The following is a 24,074-nucleotide window of genomic DNA, read 5'->3' on the forward strand; positions in this document are numbered from 1 at the left end:
CGTGTTCTCCCCAAGTTCATACTTGGAAGTACTAACTCCCAGTGCTTCAGAAGGTGACTGTATTTGGAGAGTGAATTTTTGCAGAGATCATTAAGAGTAAATGAGGTCCTCATGGTGGGATCTAATGCAATACGACTAGTATCCTTGTAAGATGAAATTATGACATAGATAATTATGAAGGAAGACTACGTGAGGCCACAGGGAGAAGACAGCCATCTACAAGACAAAGAAAGAGGCCTCAGAAGAAACCAACTTCCCGATGCCTTGAAGCCTTCCCAAGACCAAAGCTACACCAGGATTCTCCATGAGATTCTGGCCTCCAGAATCACGAGACAATCCATTTCTGTTGTTTAAGCTACTCAGTCTATGCTTGTTTGTTATGGCAGCCTTGGCAAACGGACACGGAATTCACACGGTGTCTGATACCCAGTTGAATCAACAGCTTTATGTGATCTTAAACCTCCAGCAGAGCCAGAGATGTCTTCATAAATATTTCTCTGCAAAGAAGTGGCAAACTGAGGCCCATGGAGAGGCATGCTTCACACGTTCAGCCTCCGCTCCTGCAATTCCCTTTGAGAGATAACCTCGAGAAGACAGCGGTGCGTCAGCCCCGCCGAGATTTTTACCTGTGGTTCTAGGAACTCGGAGGCATATTAGCATTCAGGCTTTGCATAGACCACTAAGCCACTTCTAAGAACACGGCTACCTGAGGCATTTTACAAAAACACATACGTACTGACGTTCTTCCTCCGCATTCCCTCCCCACTCTGCGGGCCCGCACGCGGTACCCCATCAGGGGACCCGAGTTTGGGTCCTGCAGGGACAGCGTGCCATGAACCACGGGGGATCCTGCCAGGGAATTGCAGTCATGCCTCATCTTCTTGCCTGAGCACATTCAGTGAGAAGGCACAGCAGCAGCCTTCTCTGTGGTAGACCACATTTGTTTTGCATGCCAGGCTCTCAGACTCTCGCTTGCCTGTCACCCAGAAGGGAACAATGGTTGGCTTGGTCCCACACCTCTCTTTCGCCTCCATTTCCACATGGGTATCTTGCTCGAAAAATGAGTTATGGGTTTCCTCCTGTGAGAATTGCACGCACTGATAAAGGGCCATCCCAGGAAGAAAACAAGATATTTTCCCCGCTCGCTTGGAGCTGCAGTTGGGGAGGGCACACACGCTATAAATTACAGGCGACAAGAAATGACCACAGTGCGGGGCGCTGCTCATGGCCAGGCTCGGGGAACAGGGTACCAGCTGCGAGGAGAATATGGACTTTAATAGAGAGTAGGGCAATTCTTCTAGCGTCGCGCTCTAAGGCAGGGCCCACATCGTACCAAATGCAGTGTTTGTTTTGCTACCTCTCCAGACTCAAATGAGTGGTGTGGACCGCGAACCCAGATGATGCAAACCCTCAGCCTGACGAATCACCTTGATAAACTGAGCCGTGAAAAATGGCCCAGATTTCACTTTGATTCTCTGAAATTCAGTCTCGTATTATATTCTTGAGTGAGTGATTGTAATCATCCCTGAGTTCCTTTTAATGACCGGAAGGAATGAAAAGACCTTTTCCCATGAGCCCTTCTGAGTCTTGGTTGGGGTGCTAGGGTCCCCTGCACACAGTTCCTCTTGACAGCTAGGCTGCCACCAGTTCCTAAACCTGGGGGCAGGTCCAGTCGGTTTCCGTCCTGGGGACACAGGGACTGTGGGCTAGTTTAGGGGCTGAGCTCCTTGTCTTTGCCGGTGTCTGAGCAGGTCACCAGGTCCCCCCTCACTTAGCTCTGCTGTCTCACCAGTAAGGACAGGAAGGCAGGCCAGCACTGCACACCGAAATCCCATTTATTACCCAGTGGGATGTTGAAAAATTTCCTGAATCTGCCTTCCTGAGTTGATAGAATAGGAAACAATCATCGTTTGGAGAGAGCATTGAAAGCAGAGTTGAGGCAGGAAGGTTTTTTTTTCCCTTTCTGTTATTCTACAAATATTGCTTCCTTTGCTTGTCAGAGGCCCAGAGGAAATGCAGCGAGAAGGCCCTTCACAGCTTCTCACCCCCAGCGGCCGGCGTTTCTGCCGCAGGAGCTCAGTGCCGTGAGGATGTGTGACTCATACCCAGCGCATGACTCAACTTCACTAAAATGTCCTCAGCTGCCAGTAAAGAAGCACTTGAAAACCCTTTAATTTGAAGCTTTGAATCGGTTAATGACTTGCTTTCTTCCCCTTCTCCTGAAATCCTGCTCTCCCTACAACACACACACACACACAGACACACACACACACATCTTTGTCAAGTGTTTAAATTTCAGGGACCCGGAAACACAGAGGCTCTGTGGCATCCACAATAGCGTTTGTTGTGACAAAGTGGCTGGCAGCCCTCTGCATTCTTCGGCTCACTTGGCTCGATGAATAAATAATGAGTCACAGACACTATTTGGGTGCGCGCGAACGTTGGTAGCTAGAAAATGAATGATCCCCACCCCCTATCCATCCCACTCCATCCCAGCTCTGCCAAGCCATTAAGCCACAGGCTGTGCAGGCGCTGGTCAAAGGGCTCGCCCCAACGCACACGGCAATGTCTCGGTGACATTTCTGCGTTCCTCTTTGTGTTTGTTTAGGCGCGGCCCTCTTTTTTCCCAACAAAGATAACCCCAGACGCCCATGCACACCACACACATACTCACACACTCAGAGCTCAACCACAGCTCGGTGCGTTTCAAGAGGCTCGTTGCCAACATGCAGGCAGGTACCCCGCACTAGCTGCTTCTGTTAGGAAGCACACAATCTCAATGACTTCAGCTGCCACTTCAGACGCTTGACTTAGGCAACTTCTTCGTTGCTCTTGGCGGGAGAGACTTGTGTATGCTTCGCTTTCATTCTCTCTCAGAAGATGCCGGCAGCCTCTTTTGCATTGAGGCTGCAAGGAATAACCCAGCAAGGCCCCATTCTGGGGCTTTCAACCTAGACCAGTCTGCCCGGCTCCTCTACTATCCGCCTTTCGGAGACAACTGACTTGCTACTTTGTCACTGCCGTGTCCCCGCCTGGGCGGTGAGCAGATCTCTGCCTCCGCCCCACACTGGCACCAGCCTTCTTGGCCGGTGATGCTGGAGTCCGCTAAAGCCTAGGGCAGGCTGGCATGTGGGCCACACTGCCTGCCCAGCGCGGGACAACCCAGCCACAGCCATCTCGGGCCGGGGGGCAACCAGTGAAAACCCAGACAGCTTCCTGCAAGCTTTATGATCTCTAGGATTTTAATCAGGAACAGCCCAACTGACTTGCCCCGGACAAAGTTCTCACCCACCAACGGAACCCCTCGACAGCTTAACTAAGTATTTATGAAAACATTTCTCAAGAGCGTCCATCTGATGAATAAGTAATCCAATAGCCTTGAAATCTTATACCCGAGGAGGTGTTTGAATTCCTCCCCCCAAACAGACGGGAGAGCGGCAGGGGCTCTCTGCACCCAGTTACAACAGGCAGCCACTTTATTATCTACAGAGCCGAGCAAAAGTAGATATTAAAATCTCAGAGTGTACTCACCTCTCATGAAGCACTGTGGATATGAAGGAAATGACTCAAACATGCTGTCTGAAGCCATCGCTTCCTCCTGAAAAGGCACCCTCTTCTGAAGGCGGGGGATTCAATGAGTTCTTTTACCTTAAGAGCGAGAAACCAAGAAAGGTCACCGTTTTAACCTCACCCCCAACCATGGTTCCCTACAGGTCCTTTTTGTTTTTTGTTTTTTGTTTTTCCCTCGACACCTCTGGGGCTCCCTGAGTCCTAAGGAAAAAAAAAAGAAATGTACCTTTGCAAAGACAAATATTCAAATTGGTAAAGATTAAAAAAAAAAAAAGCGGCGTCTTGGCTGTGGGTTGATGATGTTCAGAACTCTGCAAAGCCCTGTGGTTTCCAGTCAGAGTGATCCGTCTTGCCTGCTGACCACTATGCTGGGCTCAGACTTCTGACACTGCCAGGCTACCCAACTTGTGGTTCTGTGGTTGTTTATGAGGCCCAAAGAAGTTTTCACACAACCCAAATTACAAATTTAACTGTTCCCCTTTCCACAGCCCATCTTAATTGGTTCTTGCCAATCATGTGACTTCAGTGATGTCAATTTTTTTTTTTTTTTTTTACTTTCTGAGCAATGCCCTTCCTTCCCTCCACCTGCCCTCCCCCAGGCGGTGCAAGAAAATAGCCGAGGAGACTTTGCAAGAGAAAGAGAGAGAGACTGCAGAAAAAAAGTGACTCAGAATCTTATTATATCAATGATCTTTGCTGATTTAGTACAACTTGAGTCCGGTTGTTGTTATTTGTGGTTTTGGGAACCCCTGATTATTTTGATAAAGATTTCACTGCTGCTTATTCAATAGTAATTCAACCCTGGCATCGGGCTGCTGTGCAGACAGGATATGGAGCCCATCATTTCAGATGCTGGGCATCAGATCAGCAGAACTCAGCCCCTGGTAAAGATGATCACAGCATAAGTGAAACTATAAAAGGAAAAAATAATAAAAGGAAATATTTGGATGAGAATCTGACCCCTAAGAGGGTCTAGCAACTTATTTTAAAGCCTGCGAAGAAGAAAACATTTTAATTTTGTGACTAAAAGACCATTTTAATAAAACCAAAAGTATGTGGTTTTCTTCCTCCTAAGTGGACATCTTTTCAGTTAAGGGATAAAACTACGTTTATCTCTTACACACATACGTACACACTGAACTCAGGAAGCTAAAGGAAAACAAAGAAAAGCGAAATTCTGTACTTGGGGTTGAAGCAGTGGCTGCCTTAACACTGTTCACTTTTTGCTTTCACCCATGAACGATCCCTGTATTGCCTTTTTCAAGTACAATTCAAATTAGTAGGCTAATTCACACCTGTAGGTAAAACTCAGCCCAGCACTGTGGCAATTGCACTTTGAGAGCATTAAGAAGACTTCACAAAATATAGGGAGGGCAGAGGGGATGGTCCTCCAGAACAAGAACTGACAAAAGAATACTAGACAGCTCATTCTGTAGCTTAGGAAGAAGCACGCCTACTTGGAAGTGCTGAAAACCGGCTAATCTTGCACATGGGCTGGCCATTTGGGGCATGCATATTTATTTATTTTTCCTGCCCATTGGTTTTGTTGTTGTTGTTCTATCCTCCTCTTTGCGACCCCATGAACTGTGGCCCCTCAGGTTCCTCTGTCTATGGGATTCTCCCAGGCAAGAATACTGGAGTGGGTTGCCATTCCCTTCTCCAGGAGATTGTCCCAACCCAGGGATTGAACCCACATCTCTTGCATTGGCAGGTAGATTCTTCACCACTGAGCCACCTGGGAAGCCCCAGCCCACTGGCTTTACCAGCTCACTAATCAAATGTTGTTCATTTTGAAGTTCCAAAGTAAACATCTCCTTTCCCCATTAATAACTTTATTTCTTTTGCTCTGTTCTGTATACATCCTCCAGGGCAGGATCGCCAACCCCCTTCCTCGGGCCTCACAGCAGGAGGTGAGAGGCAGGTGAGCAAGAAAACCTTCCCCTGCTGCCCCCTACTTCCCACCGCTCCCCATCACTCACATTACCACCTGAACCATCCCCTGCCCCCCAGTCCTTGGAAAAATTGTCTTCCACAAAACGTCCCTGGTGCCAAAATGTTTGGGGACTGCTGTTCCAGGATACTCTGTTCATAACTTCTATGCACATGGTTAAGAGACACTATGAGATAAGGGTTTGTTTTTTTTTGTGAGGTTGTGGGTGCTCTGCTGGGTCTTTGTTGCTGCTCAGATTTTTCTCTAGTTGTGAACAGCAAGGGCTACTCTCTAGAGCACAGGCTCAGCAGTTATGGTGCATGAGTTAAGTTGCTCTGCTGCATGTGGGATCCTCCCGGATCGGGGCTCAAACCCGAGTCTCCTGCCTTAGTAGGCAGATTCTTTACCACTGAGCCACCAGGGAAGCCCGAGACAAGGGGTTTTGAACTGCTAACTGTGGATTCCAAGCTGGCCAGTGATAGCCAACAAAGACACTTTGTAATAAAGTCTGTACTATTAGAATAACCCCCCGGGTTTTCCCCTCCCATTCTCTCAATTTCACCCCACACACCAGGGATAACACAGTAAGAGATCAGGGCACAGGGCTTTTAAAAGCAATAGACATGATTCTTTCTTACTCCTGTTTTGACTAAAGCAGGAATTGAAACTCCAGAGAGAGACTGCTTTCTCCCAGATGGGTGTGAAGTTAGCTTGCCAAAGCTTGACACCTTATTAGTACTTAGAAGGATAACAACGTGTGCATTTCTTCAAATTTATGAAGATCTCAATGTCATGCAAGTTGCCTAGAGCTCTCCATGGAAATCCTCTGTTAAGATAATTACCAGTGTGTTTCTGGGCTCCCTGATAAAGTTGAGGCTGGTTAAACCCCATACCAGGGTCTTTTCTCTCTGCTACACTGAGTACTCCCCAGACGGACCCTACAAGCTCAGCGCTGGAACATGCAGCTGCCACATCAGAGTCGGTTGAGACTTCATAATGACTTAGAAATTCAAGTGGTGATGCAACTAGTCCTTTGGGTATTCTATTCCAGAAACTTCCCAGAAAATTTTAGCCTGAAGTGTCCAGATGCTCAATGGGAGAGTTTGGATGTGCCCATTAAATGCCCAATTTCTTGGCTTTTCTCTGTGGGCCTAGTTGGAGCCGAGTATGGATCTTTCCCAGTGGGACCTTCCTAGGGCAGGTCATGTTTAAAGATGAAAGTAAGGCTGGAATTTGCAGAGGTCTCATGGTTTGTTGTGGGGTTCCTAGTTGGCTCAGTGGTAAAGAATCCGTCAAGATCCCCTGGAGAAGGAAATGGCAAAGCCACTCCAGTATTCTTGCCTAGAGAATTCTGCTAGAGGAGCCTAGTGGGCTACAGTCCATGGGGTCTCAAAGAGTCAGACACGGCTGAGCACACATGGTTTGTTGTGGTCATATGTGACCCTTGGAGCTGGAGCTGCCACGGAGCAGCAGTGGGCAGTCTGAAGGCCTGCACGCTGGCCTGGAGCTGCCTTGCTCCAGGTTATCTGCCGTAACAGCAGATAACTCCCCGAGGCCACAGTTGGAGTGTTTCTGGGTATCCTCCAAGTCATGACAATAATAAAGACTCAGCCGGCTGCTGGTGAACTTGGCCTTACCACTCCCTTAGGAGTCCGAGACCAAAGGACACGTGTGCCATCCATGAAGTGCCTAGGGGGACACCTTTGACCATCTCTCAGCTAGCACTGTTCAGGATTCTTTAAGTCTGTGCACTAACCACCCCTCTGTCCTGCTTCCTCCAAGTGACTCAGGCTCTGGGCTGCCGGCTCTGGACTTGTACCCAAGTGGCTGCAGCGAACATGGCTTTGCCAAGTCATTGGATGGCAGTTTTCATCCTCTCTCAGATTGGCTACAGCTTCTACTGGGGGACGGATACGCTCAGGTGTTATTTTTAGTGGCTCTCTAAAAATAATAGCAAAGGTGGAAAGATGTGTATTTGCATAATCCTATAATTAACGTATATACTTCTGTGTGCAGTGCTATGCAATCCAAACATCCTGTGAGACTTTCTCGTTTCATGATTACTGTACATCGTCTCTGAACCTGCTTATCGTTAAGAAGATTCTCTGGCCAGAAAATGGAGGCAAAGAAGATCCCCCCAAAACTGTATAGCGTCTTTATATAGTTTATATATAGTCTTTATATGGTCTGTACGTGGTCTGTGTATAGTCTCTACATAGTCTGTATAGAGTTGATATATATGGACTGTGCGTAGGCTGTATATAGCCTCTATGTGGTCAGTATATAGTCTGTATCTGGTCTTTATGTAGTCAGTATGTAGTCTGTGTATAGTCTGTATAAGTCTATATATAGTCTTCCTATAGTCTTTATGTAGTCTGTGCGTAGTCTGTATATAGCCTCTATGTAGTCAGTATATAGTCTGTGTGTAGTCTGTATAAAGTCTGTGTATAGTCTTCCATATAGTCCTTATGTAGTCTGTGTACAGTCTGTATATAGTCTCCATATAGTCTATATATAGTCTATATGTAGTCTGTATATAGCCTCTATGTAGTCAGTATATAGTCTGTATCTGGTCTTTATATGGTCTGTGCGTAGTCTGTATATAGTCTCTACATAGTCTGTATGTAGTTGATATATATGGACTGTGCGTAGTCTGTATATAGCCTCTATGTAGTCAGTATATAGTCTGTATCTGGTCTTTATATAGTCTGTATATAGTCTTCCTATAGTCCTTATGTAGTCTGTGTACAGTCTGTATATAGCCTCTATGTAGTCAGTATATAGTCTGTATCTGGTCTTTATATAGTCTCCATATAGTCTCCATATAGTCTATATGTAGTCTGTGTACAGTCTAAAATCTCAGGAGGACAAATGAGCTCTCCCTAGCACACATTTTCCATTATTTTCTAAGTCTTTGTGTTCCAACAGAGGTACTATCCAAAAACTTCCATGCCATGCTGACAATGGCCTCAGTGATGATTTTTTAAAAATTAAATATTATTGTAACACCAAAAGAATGTGGTGTTGTGGTGTAGCTGATTAACAATGTTGTGAAGGTTTCGGTTGAACAGTGAAGGGACTAAGCCTGCATGTATCCACTCTCTCTTAAACCCCGCTCCCAACCACGCTGGCACATAACCCTGAGCAGAGTTCCCTGTGCTATACAGTAGGTTTTTGTTGGTTATCCATTCAAAATATAGCAGTGTGTACATGACCTTCCCAAAGTCCCTAACTGCCCCTTCCCCTCCCTCAGCAAGCTTGAGTTCATTTTCTAAGTCTGTGAGTCTCTTTTTGTTTTGTAAGTTCATTTGTATCATTTTTTTTTTTAGATTCCACATATAAGGGATGAGTGATGATTTTTAAACTGGGACATGGATGACAGAGCTTCATGGAAGGATTATAACCTGCTCTTTGGCAAATCCAAAAATTTAAAACAACTGGAGAGTTCTGCAGGCCTGAACATTAATGGTTTTGTCTCCTGGAGTCTTGTGGTGGGGTCCAGAGTGGAGACATCTGTCTTGCACACAAGGCCCTCAGGATAAGTGTACAATTCAAATTTAAGAGGATAGTTTTTTTTTTTAATTATTTATTTTATTTATTTGGCTGCACTGGATCCTCACTGTGGCGTGTGGGATCTAGTTCCCCTACCAGGGACTGAACCCAGGTCCCCCACATCTGGAGCACAGCATCCCAGGTACTGGACCACCAGGGAAGTCCCAAAACTTAGTATTATAGACAGGCAAGAGTTTCAGTGTTTATTTCTTAACCTTCCTGAGATGAAGACATATTGCTCAATGGGGAAATAGGAATTTTTTTTTAAAGGCATTGAAACTAACCCATCAAATGAAAGCTGTCTAATGGTATAAAGAGCTATTTAATGACCCTTGTTTCAAATACAAGACGTTAAGCTACTGAGCTACTCAGAGTGGCCCGTGAACCAGGAGCACTAACATCACACAGGAATTTGTTAGGATTCAGAATCACGTGTTTCCCTCATCCCCCAGGCCGACAGAGCCAGAGTCCAGAGTTTCATAAGATCCCATGGGGAATTCCTCCACCCAGTCAAGTTGGAGAAGCGTGGCTCAGAGGGAAGCCTTGCCTGTGTAGGAATTCGGTAAAGAAAGAATGTTTTAATTTCTCACATACTTTGAGATCAGTTTTTTCCTTAGCACTTTCTGAAAGGTCTTTTTCTTCCTCGATTCTTGTTGTTGAGTTGCTCAGTTATGTCCGACTCTTTGCAACCCCACAGACTGCAGCATACCAGGCTTCCCTGTTCTTCCCCATCTCCCAGAGCTTGCTCAAACTCATATCCATTGAGTTGATGATGCTATCAAACCATCTCATCCTCTGTCATTCCCTTCTCCTCCTGCCCTCAATCTTTCTCAGCATCAGGGTCTTTTTCAGTGAGTTGGCTCTTCACATCAGGTGGCCAAAGTATTGGAACTTCGGCTTCAGCCTCAGTCCTTCCAATGAATATTCAGGGTTGATTTCCTTTAAGATGGACTGGTTGCATCTCCTTGCTGTCCAAAGGACTCTCAAGAGTCTTCTCCAGCACCACAATTTGAAAGCATCAACCTTGGCATAATTTGGTAAGCCCTGGATGTTTCTAGACAGCAGAAACCCCCAAGAGGCATGGCTTGTGTCCTCCAAGGTGGAGCTTTCTTGAATGGCTACTCGAACTTCTCAAGCGCTATTTGGGTCACGTTTCTGAGGCTTGACCCATAGCGTAGGAGACTCCCATGTGCTCCCTCTGTCAGACTGGCAGTCACATGCATTTAAACAGAAGGCGTATATTTTTTTCCTCCAGGGGCATCAGAGTGTCAGTTTCCACCTTGTTCACACTTTGGAAGCACATTCCTGCTCCAAGGGAAGCCTTGCCTGTGACCCCACAGCCGCGCAGCACAAGTTCATGGAGCCACAGCACTGCAGGTGGCTTAAGGGGTCCCAGGAGGGGCTGTCCCCCTCCCCACTGGTTACCTGCCTCTGCTGTCCAGTCACAGCCTTGCCAATGTCACACCCAACACTCTGTTCCAGAAAAAGGGACCCAGCCTTATACTGTACCCGCTCGTAACAGCCAGACCTTCCAGAATCCACAGGCCCCTTTTACACAGGCACCCAGGAGCTTGGCGACTTCAATCAGATGCATCTGGAGCCTTTCAGGCTTGCCTTGGGCCAAGAATCTTGTTTGGAATAGCTTCTCCTTACAGCATTTTGGCTCTTCTGCTTCGGGTGCCATTTGAAACCAGGAGGGGTAAAGTTGGGAAACTTCAACAAACCCTCTTTGAATGTTAGAAATGTTCAGTATTCGAGGTTTGGTCAAAAGATGGAAAACATTTTGGGTTGGTCCTGAACTTTCCAGCTCCTCCAACCTTGAGGTTAATTTTAGCAAGAGATCCAGGCAGAGAAAGCTAAGGGGAATGAGCAAACTAAAATTATTCTGAGTGAGAGATGCCAGAATTCACATTGGTGAGATGGCGGAGGATTCAATGATTCAGTTTGGCTGGCAAAGAATGATGCATATGCCCGGCCTGAGCAGAGCACCTGGCTCCAGGAACTTTGGACTTTTATTGTAATTGCTACTCGTTTTCCTGGTGATAGGCAAATTCACAAACCTCCACATGACTCTTTAGAAGCATGAAGCATAATACTGCCTTTTTCACTAGGGTGCTGTGAGGATCACTAATTTCTGGACTATGCAAAGTGGTTTTGAATGGAATAAGTGAGATCTGTGGTTGATGTTTCAATATGGAAAAATGCAATATGTGAATTTTAATGCTTGCACTTGCCAGTGTCCTAAAGACATGGCATTGGGCCCCTAAATTATAGGTCTGGGTAAGAATGAGTCGCAAATCTCCTCTGCAGAAAGAAACCCTTGGTGTTCATCACTTAATTATTGAATTCAATGTTCTTTTTGGAAGAGTATCATTCAGACTTACAGATGCAGGCTGCAAATTCTTACAGAACCTCAAAATGTCAAAATGAAAAAATATCAACTTTACTGAGAAAACAGAATATCACACTTACAATTTGTGGTGTGTGCTTTAATTTCCTCCTCCTTAAATTCCCTTCCCCTCCTGCTGCCAGTTCAGACACTGGCTGGATTTCTGGGAGGAGGGCAGGAAGCAAAATCTTGTTCATGTTCTGGTTCTCATTTCATCTTCTTCTTAAGTTTTGAGTTTATTCAAAAGCAGAAAGAAGAAACCAAGGTATCACTTTATGCTACTCCAGCTACATCCAACCAACAGACCATGACTCCCTCAGCCTCTGGGGCTGCCTGTGAAAGGCGGGGTCACATTACATCATTACTGGAACCTGGGGTCTTTAGAGATACATATACACACAGAGATTTTATTGAAGATACTGTTTCTCACATAGGATTTATATCTGGGATAATATTCCTTGCAGTTTAAGGACATTTCCAGGACTGGCAAGCGTTAGCAGAACTAAAGGATTACAGAGAAGTAAAACAGAGGCACGTTCATCTGGGTTTCCATCATGAGGGCAATCAATGATCTTTCCTAGCAGGATACATCAGAGCTTTAATGACTTTCAATTATCAGGGAGGTATTACCCTTGGTTGGTTTCCCTGTGCTTTTCCAGATTTTACTAATGTTTGTTTACAATTATCAAATTAACATTGAAAATGAAGACTCAAGACATTAGCTTTTGCCCATGTGGTCTGTATGGTATGAACTGTAACTCCAGAACTTACTGAAGTAGCTGTCCAACGGACGTTAAGGGGTTTCAGAAAGTCAATCTAATGTTGGAAGGCCTGGAAGTGAAGTGAAAGTTGCCCAGTCATGTCCAACTCTTTGTGACCCCATGGACTATATAGTCCATGGAATTCTCCAGGCCAGAATACTGGAGTGGATAGCCATTCCCTTCTCCAGGGGATCTTCCCAACCCAGGGATCGAACCCAGGTCTCCCACATTGCAGGGGGATTCTTTACCAGCTGAGCCACAAGGGAAAGGCCTGGACTTGTACCTAAATCATCTGGGGCTCTTAAAAATCCTGAGTTCCTTAAGAATATTGGTTCTTATGTCTACATTGGTGTCATTGTCAATGAAAAGCCTGACAGGAAACATGCACTCTACCAAATTTTGCAGATGTTTTCCTGCTGTGCCTTTGTCTTTGTTAAACAGGAATCCATCATTGCCCTTCTGATTGGTCCTTTCTGAATCACATTTCCATGATGTTGTGGGCTTCCCTTCTCTTGACCCCCTGTCTTGGCTATGGCCATAGTCATGAATGTATTTAGCTTTATCCTCTGGAGAAGGGAATGACAACCCACTTTATGCCTGGAGAATCCTATGGACAGAGGAGCCTGGTGGGCTGCAGTCCCTGGGGTCACAGAGTTGGGCATAACCAAGCAGCTAATGCTACTACTACTCATTCAAAAACTCAAGGTCTCCCTGCGTCTGTGGGTTTTTTCCATCTGTATGAATTTACATCTGGGCCCTCCCTCTCTCCTGCTCAGGCTCACGATTTTTATGCTTCTCTTCATCCAGCAAGTATCACACCTCTCAAGGTTGCTTTCCTTTAATTCATATGACAAAATGAATTGACTGTCTTTGTCTTTGGCAGAATTATCCAATCCCCCCTTTATCCCTTCATTCTTTGTCTCTTCCAGTCTTTTTCCTGAGCTTTATGCATTACAGGCAGATTCTTTACTATCTGAACCACCAGGAAAGCCCTTACCAAATATCAGGAACACTATACTTTCCCTGAAACTTTAGTTGTAATATTCCACTGGGTATTTCCTGACCTTGGGTGAGGCAGACTTGGTACTGTTAGAAGATGTATAGTCTTATGAACCATTGACCTTAAGAAAGGAAACGAATAGAAGATATTAAAATGACAGGTATGGCCAATGTGGGGACTTGGGAGAGGTGAGTGAGGCTCCCAGGATGCAATGTTTAAGGAAGCACTGACTGTACTGTGGTGGCGCTAACTCTGAACTGATAGTGCATGAACCCTTGAGTGAGCGCTTCCTTAAACACTGCCCCCTAGGCACCTCATTTGTCTTACCCCAGCCAGGACCCTGGATCTGCCTCAGAAAACTGAGCAGGGACCGTGGGCTGGGGTGAAGGTGGTGTTTGAGTCAGGAAGAAACTGTGTGACTGAAAAGCCTGTAGCCACAGAATAGCAGAGTCCTGAGCTGGACATTGGCAGATAACGGGTTTCATTCTGTTTCACTAGATACATCCATTTTTGATAGGTAAAAGGACAAATGAAGCAGAGTTATGAGGCTGAAGGCAGATCAGAAGTAAACTCAGCCTGCTTGGGAGATAGTGAGGAGCCCAGCCTGTCAATGAGAGAGGAAAATGATGGGGACCAGAGAAGGACTCATATTGAAAGAAAATTCCTGGGACACGTAAAGGAAAAGCTCAAGGCCAGGATAAGGAAAACTGCTTTTATTCTGTAATAATGGGGCCCTGTAAAAAGCTTTGGGCCACGAAAGTGATGGAGAGCAGTTGGCGCTTTTGGCAAATTGATCTGGGGGTGGTACCTCTGGTTATTTAGTTCATCTGTTGACTCTTGAGAGTAGGGTCTTGACTATTTTTGATCACTATTATATCTCCAGTATCTATCGCTATGCTTGATATGTGGAAACTTTTTGAATGGATGGATGGATAGACAGACGGACAGATAGATGGATAGATGAGACCATATTAAGACAAGATGCTGGGGAATGCCACGTGACGTGTTCCCTCCCACTCCAACCCTGAGCTCAACCTTATAACTTGCTTTGGTCAATGGGACAGTAACAAACTTGAAGGAAGCACAGTTTGGGAAGGTGCTTGCATGTTCCAATACACCTGAACTCGTGTACTGCAAGGCGAAACAAATGGAAGAGCGCCATTGTCCCAGTTGAGGTCTTCCTACGTCAGTCAGTAGCCAGCTGACCATCAGCCACTTAATGAGCTCCAGCCTAAAGCCAAAGAACACACCAACCAAACCCAGCCACGACCAGCACAACTGGCCAACCTCCCCACAGATGCATGAGCAGTAATGCATGGGGGTTGTTAGAAGCCATGGTTTTGGGATGGTTTGTAACATTGCATCCTTGTGGCAATAGTTTTTGTTGTAGAAGAGAGAGAAATGCAGAAAGAGCAGTGCTGGGCTGCTGGCTGAGCCAATCAGGCAGAATCAGGAAGTGTTGAAAGTGAAAGAAAATGGAAGGTGGGACATCCATACAAGAAGGGAGTGGGAGGAGCCAGGAGCCAAGGAAGGTGGCAAGGGGAAGAGGCTAGAGAAAAAGGAAAAGGAATTCTGCACAGAGGGTGGGCTGCCCCAGTAAAAAGATTTCAACCCCAAAGAGGTTATGGTGTGCACACGTGGGACAAAGGATTGACGTGGGGTTGGGGGCCAAGAGCCTAGAGAGGGGCACAGCCTAAGGAACCTGATGAGACAGCCCATGTAGAACCCACAAATGTACACAGGAGAGACCAATGGAACACCTCCATGGGACATCTGCTAGGACCAGAGAGCCAAGCCACTTACAACAGCTACTGACAAATAAGCATCTCCTGATGGCTCTCCCTCTCTCCCTTCATCCTCTCCAGCACTTACCTGTAAGGAGTCTCTGTTATCAAAAGCTGGGGGTGGACAGACAAAGGCTAGGCTGTAGCGAGAAAGTTGCTGGACCACACTCTGTTAATCACCCCAGCAGTCAGCCCAAACCCAAAGGTCTCCACCTGCAGCCATGAGCATCCAATCAAGTTTGCAGTCTTGGTTACTTGGGACTCTGTGTACAATGAAGAATGTTGCTGTGACTTTCCGTATCTACGTGAGGGGGAGTGGCAGGGAAGGAGTCACACTAAATAGCTTTAGAAGGACAGTGAACGACAAAACTCAATTTGCTTTTTAAAAGGTAGAAACAATCCCAGGGGTCCATTGAAGAATGAATGGATAAACTGTGAACTATCCAGACAATGGAATATTATTTTGCCATAAAAGGGAATGACCTTTGATATATGTTATGATATGTACAGACCTTGAAAATATCATGCTAACTGAAATAAGCCAGACAAAAAAAGACATACATTGTGTGATTTCACTTACGTGAAGTACTAGGAGTAGTCAAATTCAGAGACATCAAATAGAATACTAGTTAAGGGATGCTGAGAGGAACGGGGGTTGGGGAGTCATTGTTTAATGGGTACAGAGTTTCAGTTTGGGAAAATGAAAAATCCGGAGATGGACAGTGGTGATGATTGCACAATATTATGAGTGTAATTGTGAATGCCACCAAATTACACACTTACAGTTAAAGTGATAACTATGTAAGCAAAATGAAAGGATGACCCACAGACTGGGAGAAAATATTTGCAAATGATGCAACTGACAAGGCTTGATTTCCAGAACAGACAAAGAGCTCACACAACTCAGTGACAAAAAAGCACACAACCCAATCAAAGAATGGATAGAACTAAATAGACGTTTCTCCAAAGAAGACATATACATGGAGAACGGGCCCATGAAAAATGTTCAACATTCGAACTATTAGAGAAGTGCAAATAAAAACTACAATGCGGTACCACCTCACATGAGCCATCATCAAAAAATCTACAAATAATAAATGCTAGAGAGGGTATGGAGAAAGGGAATACTCCTATGCGGTTGGTCAGAATGTAAATTGGTGCAGACACTATGGAAAAGATAAGGAGGTTTCTTAAAAAACTGAAAAGAGTGTTACCATGTGATCCTGCAATCCTATTTCTGGACATAGATCCTGAAAAGACAAAAAACTCTAATTTGAAAAGACACTTACATCCCAGTGTTCAAAGCAGCATTTCGCAATAGCCAAGGCATGAAAGCAACCTAAGCATACTTTACGGATGAACAGATAAACAACGTGTGGTGTGTGTGTGTATATATATATACAGTGGCAACAACATGGATGGAAATAGAGATTATCATACTAAGTGAAGTGAGTCAGACACAAAAAGACAAATATTATGTGATCCCACTTTTAGGTGGAATCTAAAAGACAGTAGAAATGAACTTATTTACAAAACAGAACGACTCACAGACATAGAAAACAAACTTATGGTTACCAAAGGGGAAGTGGGTGAGAGGTATAAATGGAGAGTATGAGAGTTAGAGATGCACACTACCACATATAAAACAGATAAACAGCAAGGGATCACTGCATAGCAGAGTGAAAGTCGCTCAGTCGTGTCCGACTCTGCAACCCCACGGACTGTATAGTCCTTGGAATTCTCAGGGCCAGGATACTGGAGTGGGTAGCCTTTCCTTCTCCAGAGAATCTACCCAACCCAGGGATCGAACCTAAACCTCCTGCATTGCAGGCGGATTCTTTACCAGCTGAGCCACAAGGGAAGCCCAAGAATACTGGAGTGGGTAGCCTATCCCTTTTCCAGGGGATCTTCCCGACCCAGGAATGCAGGCGGATTCTTTACCAGCTGAGCTATGAGGGAGCCCGTATAGCATAGAGAACTATATTCAATATCCTGTAATCAACTATAAAGGGAAAGAATGGTAAAATAATATGTAGATGTATGCGGGTGTATAATCAAGTCACCTTGTTGTACATCTGAAACTAACACAATATAGTAAATCAACTATCCTTCAGTGAAAAGAACAAAATCATATATTTTGTCTCAATAAAGAAAAATCCAGTGGTTTTTATGATTGGACCCAATGAATTCCTTGTGTCCAAAACAACTATATATTCATGGTGGGACATTTGTATGTGTGTGGTGGTTAGTCCCTGGCTGGTCATCTGGCCGCAGCTTATTGCAAGGAAGCCTGGGAGGTGTGGTCACTTTTCCTAAGGAGGAAGGTGGTTGTCGTTTAGGCACTAAGTTGTGTCTGACCATTTGAGACCCTATGGATTGTACCCTGCCAGGCTCCTCTGTCCATGGGATTTTCCAGGCAAGAACACTGAAGTGGGTGGCCATTTCCCTCTCAAGGAGATCTTCCCAGGCCAGGGATTGAACCCTCATCTCTTGTACCTCCTGCATTGGCAGGCAGGTTCTTTACCACTCAGCCACCAGCAAAGCTCAGGACTCTTGTATATTTGTTCACAAAGCTCCAGGGTAAGGAGCAGTGAGATTTCTGTGTTTATCATTGTTTATTCCCCTTAGCAATGATGGGTCAGCCAGCTTAGAACAGATACAGCCCAGACTGGAACAGTCATACCTCATTTTACAGTGCTTCCATTTATTGCACTAAGCAAATATTTCAGTTTTTTGAGAATCAAAGGTTTGAGACTGTGTCAAGCAAATCTAACAGTGCCAGCTTTCTAAAAGCATTTGCTCACTTTGTGTCTCTGAGTTGCATTTTGGTAATTATTATTACCAAGTTATCACCATCTTTCAAACCTTTTCATTATTACTATATTTGTGATATGAATCTGTGATTAGGATCTTGATGTTACTGTTGCAAAGAGTTACTGTGCTCTGAGGCTCAGATGATGGCTAGCATTTTTTAGGAATAAAATATTTTTATTGAGTGTATGTACATTTATTTTTTAGACATATAGACTACAGTATAGTGTGAGCATAGCTTTTATATATGCACTGGGAAACCAAAAAAGTCATGTGACTCACTTTACTCAGTATTTAATTTATCATAATGGTCAGGAGCTGAATCCACAGAACCTCTGAGTTCTGCCTGAATAAATAGTGCCTTTAGGTAGTTGGGTATGTCAGGCAGTATATCTTACGGCTTGAGTCTCTTCAGAAGTTTCCTTTAACTCCATGCGCAACACAACTGAGATAGTACTGATTATCTGATAGGCACTTACTGAATTTTTATTATTTCTCTGATAACTGGAAGAAATCAGAAGACTTCCCAGAAAAATGCTTCTTCAGAAAGTTTCTGACTTTGACTGCATCTTACATGGTATAGACTTTTCCCTTGCTGATAGAAAAATCTAGAGCTCTATCTTGAGAAAAATGAAATTTAAGATTTTTTCCAGAATATGGTAGTTTGTACTAAATTTTGCTTCAAAAACTAGGTAGATAAAATAGAGAGATCCACACACTCAGATGCATACAAGTACACACACACATACACACACACCAACCCCTGAATTCAGGATACTGATTTCACTTTACGATCTACCTTTGCTTGGCCATCAATGTGGGAGCAAGCCCAAACATTATCTTTTGGTGTTCCTCATTCCTGTAGCTAGCAGACCACACAGAGGGCAGACCTGGAGGAGAGAGCCATTTTAATGACAAGCCAATGCTTAATCCTCTTGCTGCATCATCTTAATATGCAGACAGTCTCTTGTTTGATGCCTGAACTGTAAATACATTTCCACTTGTGATTAATCCTAACAATACCTGTTTTTTCCATGGATCTAGTCAAGGATTCACCATCAGCCTCCTTTGTTTTCAGTTCTCAGGTCAATCAGGTGAACCCATGAAAACAGGCTGACTACATTGTTTTATCCTCTTTGGACTGACCTGACTCCAGTGAACCTTTTGCAGAGGTGCCATGGAAACCGACAATCAGGGAAGGAGGGATGACTCTGTGCTGACTGTTATGTCCCCTGCGCTGCGCTGTCCCTGGACTGTCTAGGGCCTGGTTATTAAGGTGATGAGAAGGAGGCGATGACTTCTTTTCGATTCAGAAACTCTCACCTATTGAAATACACACCTTTTAACTCTAAGATTTCCATCATTATTCACATCCTTCACCCAATGAGTAAATAAATTCTAGCTCGTTCTCCCTTTTAGGATGGACTGGAAACATTTGGAACAATTATTAATAATTTCACTGTACTTTCTTAAAGCTCTAACCATACTGGAGTAACATATCACTTACTTTCAAGTTTACCTCTCTGCTTCTATCATCCAGTCTGGTAGGGTTGATAGATATAGCAATACAAAATAAACAAACGAAAAAAAGATGCATTGTTATCTTTGAATTGTAGACAAGAAATGAGTATTTGTCTCAAATACTGTATGGGACACACTTCTAGTAAAGGGCTCTTCACTGTTTAACCCACATTCAGATTTAACTGAGTGACCTGTATTTCACCTGGCAGTTCTCACTGATGGTCAAGATGTAAGATACGGATCTATACACATATAACCTAAGGAGCACTCTGGGAGTAAATTTAAGCATATAGGAGAAGATAATAGGATACGCTAGTGGACTCAATCGCAGCAGGCTGGCATGGATTTTGTTGTTGCTGTTGTTTACCCTTTTTCTTGCAGCCCGTTCAAGGTCTGGGAGGAGCACTTAAAACCAGGCTCACCTTGCTAGCGATTTGTCCGTCGGTAAAGAAACAATGGCCAAAGGGATCATTTACCTTATTTTTTTTTCCATGCTGGACTCACCTGCCTTCTTGTCCAGGAGGACTGGCTGCGGCATTGTTCTCCTGTGCTCCTTTTCCAAAGGAGAACCCAGGCGTGGTAATTGCCGGGTGGCAGCTCCGCTAAACGGAGGTGGACGACAGCTGGGAGTGAGGCACGTTCTAGAAGGAGAGGTTTGGGTTTCCATTGTAGTCAAGTCATAATCTTGCACCCCTCCATCTGCACTAACTTTTGTTTTTGGTCTCAAGCAATTGGCTAGCGCTGAAAACATAAACACCCTCGTGCGCTTGCCCTTATCATTTTCCTTTTATGTTGGTTTAGAAAATACACCTGAGAGACCAAAGGCACACAATGAACCCAGCAATTACCAACCACTATGGGCAGGAGGCAAACGCTCAAGCAACAAGACACCAGGCACCGGAGGATGGGCTGCTGCTGGCTTCTGACCTGCCCCGTGGCCTTGGGCGCCCCTCTTGGGGGCCAGGTTCCGGATCTGAGTCTAAGGCTCCCTCCCACTTCTGTCCTGGGACAGCTGACTTCAGTGCTGCCCAAAGATGCGGAATTTAGGAACTTTCCCTCCTGATTTATTTTGGGTAAACACCGGGTACAGATCATGCACAGTGCTGGGAAAAAGATTTAATAAAGGGAAAGCAGCAGGACATAACTAGTTTGTCATTTATGAAATGCTTCCTTGAGAAACTGTTAAAAGGAAAAATAGATCTCTTTTTTCTCCCCAGATATGGCTTTGACAGAAAAATCCCAAAGGGGCATTAGGAAGTGGAGGGGGAGGGGGGATGGGGAGACACACTTGAAAACATCACCTCCTTTTCACAGCTCAGGGACTGAAACTTCCACGCATTCAACAAGCATTTATTCAGCATATTCTGTATGTCTGGCACTGCTGTGGTGAGCAAGATAGACAAAACTGCCTGTTCCGGGGCAAGGCAGCCTAGAATAGAGGTTACAGATGTGTGTGTATATATGTACATATGGTTTCCCAGGTGGCTCAGTGGTAAAGAATCCACCTGCCAATGCAGGAGATGCAAGAGATGTGGGTTCTATCCTGGGGTCGAGGAGTTTCCCTGGTGAAGGAAATGGCAACCCACTCCAGTATTCTTGCCTGGGAAATCCCATGGACAGAAGAGTCTGGTGGGGTACAGTCCATGGAGTTGCAGAGTCAGACATGACTGAACACGCATGTGCACACACACACATGCACACACACACACACATTTTTCCGATTCTTTTCCACTACAGGTTATTACAAGATACTGAGGATAGTTTTCTGGGCTATGCAATAAAAAGAAGTTCTTCCTTTAAGTAATTCTTTAAAAATTATCAGAATGACATCAATGATATGATCCAGCTTTCAGAATCTGTAGAAAGCACATTTACCATCCTGAACTAGAAATCAAAATTATCGTATTGGGTGGTTAGACTGGATTCTTGTCCAGAATATTCTCTGAGGTCCTCTGGGCCTCACAATCACATGTAAAATCCTTCTTTGCTCAGTCTGCCCTGAGCTTGGCAGCAATGGGGCTGATTTTCAGCAGACAAGGAGCAGAACCACAGCCAACGTGTAGCTGGCAATGTGGGGAAGAACTCAATTGCTGTGGTCATAAACCTTGAGATTTGGGTAGTTTGTGGCCATAACCTAGCCCATTCTGTCTGATATAGTGGCTACAACCAATACCCACCTAACTCGTGGTTTTCTCTCTTTCTCTGAGGTCAACTCTTCCTTTTGTGTTAGTTGGTTATAATACAGAGTGTAAGTTTCATGTACTAAAAAGAGTTGTGTCTAGAACAACACTTGTCCCCTTACTAAATGATTATGGATCAAACACTCATGCATTGATCTAAGTTCACCATTCTTTCGCTCATTCACTGGACAGACCTTTGAATAACACCCAGTCTATAGTACTTTCTTGGCTGAGTGCTGGGGGAAGCAGAGAGGCAGTTCAGAAATGTGTACAAGTCAGGGTTCCTGTCTTCCAAAGCTTATCAAGACAGCAGAAAACATTTGTTTTAAGACACAGAAAATTCTAGACATTCATTATGTGCTGTGTAAGGTAGCATTTTGCTTAGCTTTTACCATCTACTCCCCACTTCAAGCCCTGGCCCCTAGTTATAATATTTCATAAGGTGCTATTGACTTATAATATTTTATAAGGTGATATTAACTTCCCTGGTCGCTCAGAAGGTAAAATGTCGGCATACAATGCAGGAGATCTGGATTCAATCCCTGGGTTGAGAAGGTCCCCTGGAGAAGGAAATGGCAACCCTCTCCAGTACTCTTGCCTAGAAAATCCCATGGATGAAAGAGCCTGGTAGGCTACAGTCCACAAGGGTTGCAGAGTTGGACAAGACTGAGTGACTTCACTTTCACTTTCATTGACTTAGTGGTTACCCTAACTAGTAACCTTTATAAGGGCTACAACTTAAATCACATCCCTCCCTCCTTAGCTTTCCATGATAATCAGGTGCCTTTAATTAAAATAATCTTTCCCCAGTGTCCTCTCTATCTTGTCAATACTGTTAGTTACCTCTTATTGGCTATTTACTCCTCAGTAACTTTTCTCTTCTGGGAAGATATCTAAAGTAACCAAAATTTTTCCAGGTTTTGACACTCTATTACTTTTTTTGGAAAAGAAGATAATTTTTTTTTCCTGCTGTTTTCCTTCCAAAAAACATCCAAGTAATAAACACTGAAGACATATTTCTGAGTGCCATTAATGTCTGTCTAGAACTTTCCAGATAACAGGGTCAGTCTTCTATTTCTTTTCCCTCATCATCCACTTGCACTTGAGATGCTATACACATTGGGTTCCAGAAGTAGGGGAGTAAAATTCCTTCACTTTTAAGGTAAAATTTCCAGGAACCTGGGTATATTACATATTAATTGCCAAATGACTATGCTTTTAATAAGTCTAAACTCTTAAACTGGAGAAGGAAATGGCAACCCACTCCAGTATTCTCGCCTTGAGAATGCCATGGACAGAGGAGCCTGGCAGGCTATAGTCGATAAGGTTACAAAGAGTCAGACACGACTGAAGTGACTTAACACAAAAGTCTAAAACAAATATATGTAATATTTCATGTAAATATGGGCAAATGAAGTTTGCATCTCAATCAGAGTAAGGAGTTAGACTAAAAATATGATGATGATAACAAGAAGTAATTTTTCTTCCTCTGGTGGCCATTTTTTTACCAGGAATATTTTCTTCTATGAACGGAGAAGGAGAAGAATGATCGCGTTTATTTCCACTGTCAAATTAATAACTTTGATAATTTAAAAACTCTTCCTTTATAAAAAATTAAAAATGAAATGATAAGAAAGCACTTGACATGTCTTTGACACATCATTACATATGATATGTGACAGGTGACATCTTGATTTCATCAACAATGGAATCCATTATGTTTAATAATTAGACTGAGTGAGTGAGGGAAAGTCGCTTAGTCGTGTCCGACTCTTTGGAACACCATGGTCTGTTCATGGAATTCTCTAGGCAAGAATACTGCAGTGGGTTTCCATTATCTTCTCCAGGGCATCTTCCAGAACCGACCCAGGGATCAAACTGGGGTGTCCTGCATTGCAGGTGGATTCTTTACCGTCTGAGCCACCAGGGAAGTCTGTAATAGAAACGATCACTGTTTGACCCCTGCTAAGTGCTTTACACTAATTTAATTCTCACAACCCCGTATTTATCCCCATTTTATAGACGGGAAAACTGAAGCATAAAGAGACTAAGCAATTTATAAGACCACACAGATAGAAAGTGGGGGAGCCAGAGTTGCAAACCTAGGTAGTCTGGCTTCAAATTCCATGCAACCCTCCACCATAAAATAGTGCTCAGAGTATTCCAAGCCTTCATCCTTACTCTGCTTTTATTCTCAATCCAAGAATCAGCTAAGATTAGGAAAGAGAAGATTTGTTTCAACAGGAATTCAGACTTCACATGCTTTGTGGATCAGCACTGGGATCATTTGCTTGAGATTAATAGAAATATTTTCACTCAAGTTCAGAGGGTTAGTAGGAGGTAGTTCCCAAATTTTATTGTCTTTCTTGTCTCCACAATATGCATTATTTACAAGATGTTCAATTATACTACAAATGGGTCATATGTTCCCTTTGGAGATTTAAATAGCATTTTTCAGGGATAATATGGGTTGACCATGCCCAGGCCTGCATGTGTCCTTGTCTTTATAAAACATAGGATGAATTCAGGTCATTTTAGATCTTGTTCAACAAGGAAAGAGGATGATTTAGCAGTTA

At 44.1% G+C, this 24,074-nt stretch overlaps 1 protein-coding gene across 7 annotated transcripts in view; it reads right to left on the bottom strand.

Moving 5' to 3' along the window:
- RUNX1 (RUNX family transcription factor 1) overlaps nucleotides 1-4,027 on the bottom strand; it is a 273,985-nt gene extending 269,958 nt beyond the window's left edge. For 4 of the 7 annotated variants that reach the window (XM_070796608.1, XM_019963862.2, XM_070796609.1 and 1 more), the window contains exon 1: nucleotides 3,532-3,779. In XM_070796608.1, the coding sequence (XP_070652709.1) occupies nucleotides 3,532-3,589 (58 nt within the window). In that variant the 5' untranslated portion in view covers nucleotides 3,590-3,779. The other 3 variants (XM_070796606.1, XM_070796601.1, XM_070796611.1) reach the window with 2 other exon arrangements.
- Between the last annotated feature and the right edge of the window lie 20,047 nt (nucleotides 4,028-24,074).

The sequence above is a fragment of the Bos indicus genome, chromosome 1, assembly GCF_029378745.1.
Source record: "Bos indicus isolate NIAB-ARS_2022 breed Sahiwal x Tharparkar chromosome 1, NIAB-ARS_B.indTharparkar_mat_pri_1.0, whole genome shotgun sequence".
Taxonomy (NCBI): Eukaryota; Metazoa; Chordata; class Mammalia; order Artiodactyla; family Bovidae; genus Bos; species Bos indicus.